The sequence below is a fragment of the Cucurbita moschata genome, unplaced genomic scaffold, assembly GCF_002738365.1.
Source record: "Cucurbita moschata cultivar Rifu unplaced genomic scaffold, Cmos_1.0 Cmo_Scf00015, whole genome shotgun sequence".
NCBI classification, from domain to species: domain Eukaryota; kingdom Viridiplantae; phylum Streptophyta; class Magnoliopsida; order Cucurbitales; family Cucurbitaceae; genus Cucurbita; species Cucurbita moschata.
This window is the reverse complement of record NW_019268531.1, coordinates 272,254-276,279: the sequence shown is the minus strand read 5'-3', so window position 1 is coordinate 276,279 and position 4,026 is coordinate 272,254. Positions and strand designations below refer to the sequence as shown.

The following is a 4,026-nucleotide window of genomic DNA, read 5'->3' as shown; positions in this document are numbered from 1 at the left end:
AAAAAAAAAAAAAAAAAAAAAAAAAAAAAAAAAAAAAAAAAAAAAAAAAAAAAAAAAAAGGAAAAAAAACTCATACATACGACAACCAAGTGATAACATAAGACACTGTTAGTTGTAATCAGTATCACGTTCAGTTCCATTTGGTAATTAAAAACAGATCCAAGAAATGTAATTCAAGCATAAATAATACAACATAGAAGTTTGTGAAACTTATAAAATTTCAGGGGATGAAAAGAATTCTAAGCGTGAAGCAAGTTAACATGAAAAAAAAAATGAAAAAAAAGATAAAAAGTAAAATAATTTATAGGGTCTCAAACTTGTTAATGAATCAAGGTTCTTGCATTACGAAACGTCATACTGAATAGAATTGTACAAATCCTCACCTTTTATTGATAAATGCCATTAACCTATTGGTGAGGTAACAGATAGTGTACGATGGGTAATGGCTTTGAACTCTGGCAACGTGATGCACAAGTGACTCCTTGCTAAGAAGCTCACAAAAATTTTCAGCCTCGTACATTAGTAATACATATGCAATCTCCAGTCCCTTGAAAGACACAGGATAAAGGAAAAATAAAATAAAATCTTGTTAAAAGATAACCAATAACAATTATACACAACAAACTTATAATTGAATGCAAATGAAATCCATATGCCGGACAAATCTTGATTGCCACAGAAACTAAAATTTTCAAAAAAGTGTATCTTCTTTTATCAAAAGAACAGAGAAAAAAGCACCCAACATTTGTTGTAGACTTCATGCTAGAAAGCATTTGTTACCTCTGAAATATGCTCTGGAGCATTCATAGTCCACACAATTGACCTTTCAATTGGATTAGACTTGATACGGAATGTAATCCCTTTTTCAGCAAACCTTGTTAGCAGATGACCTATGGTAAGACAATGAATTTGTTTCTGGGTGGTGTTGAAATTTTGAGAAATAACAAGTGAATAGAAATTAGAGGACTCACCACCAACTGATCCCAACTCCACTACTTTAGCATCAATTTCTGCTACAATGGACTTCAATGCAAGTTTCCCCTTTTCCCACTTTTGCTTCTCTTTCTGCATTTTCCTCATTTCTGCAGCTTCAGCCTTCTGGGCCGCCTTTTGCAACTTCTCTAGCTATGTCAGATATCATCACCAACAAATTAGTTCAAAAGATTTACCCATTTATCTTTAAATTCAGGGTGGGGAATCAGAACCTACTTCCTTCTTTTTCTTCTTCTCTTCCATTAAGCGAATTTTGTCATCTTTAGTTGCCTTCTTCCTCGTTGCTTTATCAACGTTTTTGTTCTTCTCGGCATCGGATTTCCTTCCTGTTGCTTTTATAGTGTTATCATTCTGCTCCATTCCAACATTTTCCTTTTCAGGAAAATCAAGAACCTGATCAAACATCCAACTTATTTGTTCAGAACAACTCATGATTGATTAAAGGACAAAGAGGAGCAAAAAGTCTAAAAACACAATTGATAGGTACTTTTTTTTTTTTTTTTCATTTTCATAAAAGAAACGAGTCTCTTGTGGTCATTGATGAATAACCTAAAATTTGGCATCTCAAGATTAATGTTCACCAAACAATTCCAGCCCTAAATTATAAGTTTGAATAAAATAATTCAAGATTCCATAAAGACAGGACAAGGAAGACAAGGGAAATGTATGACCATGATAACAGCTTCCGCTTTAGCTGGCTAGAAGCTAATGTGATCACTTAGCTTCATTAAGTTACTTCTGGCACAGAAAATTTGACTACAGAGGTAACAAGATCCAACAAAGTAGGAAAAGTATATTCTCGATGATACAAATTAAACTCAGCAGAATTTATCTGATGAAGGTAACAAAAATCAAGAGGCCAATGGAAAAAGTACATCAAAGCACATCACGTGATAAATTGTGGCAAAATATGATGCTCTTGCATAACTCGTTACCATGGTCCATAATTCAAATGGCATAAGCAACATAATTATAAAATGAGCACTGCTAAGAGCAAGGACATGGAAACAAGAATGCTAAAATGAAATTCAGGACGCACATGAGAAGGATGTGTGCAATAAGAAAATTATACAGACAATGCAGAAAGTTAGAAAATTCACGTAGTAATTTTCAATCAAATATTTCATTTACGAAAACTGCCAATTGAAAGAAAATTTAAAAATAATAATTATGAAAAATGCATGTTTCTAAACAATACAATTCCTTGTAAAAGAAAACCCAAAACCAACTCAGCATGTCTCTATATTCAATGTCCTGTAATAGAAGTATGCAAAGAAAGTTAAAATTCATTAAGAGAACATTAACAGGCTAAAAAAAGTTTGATGTTTATAATTCTACCTTAAAATCTACAGAAAACAATAGATATTATGAGCTTGCTTCGAGATGAACCACCTGATATATATAATCATCTCGGCCAACAGTTGAAGGCTTCGTATCCCCTGAAATTTCCTGCAGATCATCATTCCCTGGACAAACACTTCCATTAATGTCGATAGTTTTCAAGGACGGCGAAGTCCGGAAATTGAACACACTTTTGTTCATTCCACAAAGTAAAAATTGCAGGAATTGCCAATAAAAAAAAAGAAAAGGAAACCAAGGATAACATGAACCTACCAATAGAAGGTCCCGATCCTGCCGAATCAAATTTAGAAGTCGATCCTAAGTTCTTCATGTCATCACAGTCAGAACCGATCCATTCACTCGGTCCACACCTTTTCTTCAGAGAATCACTTTCAGATTCACTACCGGACTCCAAGCATATCAATCCACTGATTCCTGAGGGTTCAATTCAAACAAAACGGTGCCAATCTATTTCAGACTACTCATAGGCAGCATCAACACAGTTGCTATGATCAAAACTACTGCGCGGGAAAATTATTCAAGTGTACCGTCAAGAGAGGCGAACCGTAACAACAATAAACTAGATAAAATCATAAAACTAACAATGGAGAGAATAAAATCCACTAACCAGCGAACTTATGGTCCGAATTCAAATCCCTAGCAGGCAAGTCCAATGGCACCTTCGTACATTTAACAATTACGACGTCAGAGCTCGGAGGCGGAGAGAGAGGCGTCTCCGGCACGAACGAGGCCGCAGAGTTGCTACCGGATTTTTGTGGAGTCGGATCATCATCAAGCACAAGAACGGTGGATTTTATACTGGGAAAGGCATGTGACTCAGTTCGACGTTTCTTGGAGGGGATCGGGAGAGGTGTAGAGTACCGGTCCTCCTCGTCGGAGAGGACAATCAGCCGGGACATCTGAATGTGACGGAGCAACCGTGTCGAAGCAACCAAAAAACTGCCGCTGCCGCGCCCTAATGTTTATACGTTCAGTTCCATTTCGGAGGAGGATAGTTTGTATGCCAAGGGCGCGCGGGACGAGGGAACTGACAATGCGGTGCGTTCGACTGCAGAAAAATCGTTTGTATTACACAGTAACTGAGTAAAAGTTAATCAAAGAGACAAAGATTTAAGAGATTCCGAGATAAGAATTTATCTTACGCCGATAGTAATCAATCACTATAATTAAACTGTTTACAATGTATTTCTTCCACAAAGTTCTTCTTAAACAATACTAGACAAACTTTTATATAGACATATAAACATGACATAGCATCAATCAAGACGAATAAAAAAAGTAATGAAATAAATAAATGATAATATATATTAGAGATGCATAAACCTGTGAGTATTATTCATGACCTAGATGGTTTTAAAGGCTCCAAATCACCGTTCTCAAGCGGGAACTGCCAGCGGAACCTCAATTTACATTTTTATGGTCAGCTAGTTTTCTTGACAATGACGAATTTAGAGTGACAAGATCTATGATGTGGATGCCAACATAGGATCGACAAAATTCAGTACCGGCTCTTACTCCACTGATCGTTCGATTCATCATCTTTGGGCTGTGATTCCAATGTTTGAGTTCAATTATTCAATTAAACCATACCACAGATGCTTTTCAAGGACAGTCAATGATGGCAGGCCCTCCAAACCTTTTTTGTAGCAATTCATTTGTTGCCCCCCCCCA

At 36.2% G+C, this 4,026-nt stretch overlaps 1 protein-coding gene across 3 annotated transcripts in view; it reads right to left on the bottom strand.

Moving 5' to 3' along the window:
• The window catches only part of LOC111453614 (crossover junction endonuclease EME1B-like), a 6,408-nt gene extending 3,000 nt beyond the window's left edge, over positions 1-3,408 (bottom strand). The window contains exons 1-7 of one of the 3 annotated variants that reach the window (XM_023094764.1): positions 2,963-3,408; positions 2,608-2,769; positions 2,386-2,459; positions 1,210-1,386; positions 972-1,125; positions 781-890; positions 384-556 (exon numbers count right to left, since the gene is read on the bottom strand). In XM_023094764.1, the coding sequence (XP_022950532.1) occupies positions 384-556; positions 781-890; positions 972-1,125; positions 1,210-1,386; positions 2,386-2,459; positions 2,608-2,769; positions 2,963-3,254 (1,142 nt within the window). In that variant the 5' untranslated portion in view covers positions 3,255-3,408. The remainder of the gene's footprint in view (positions 1-383; positions 557-780; positions 891-971; positions 1,126-1,209; positions 1,387-2,385; positions 2,460-2,607; positions 2,770-2,962) is intronic. The other 2 variants (XM_023094766.1, XM_023094767.1) reach the window with 2 other exon arrangements.
• Between the last annotated feature and the right edge of the window lie 618 nt (positions 3,409-4,026).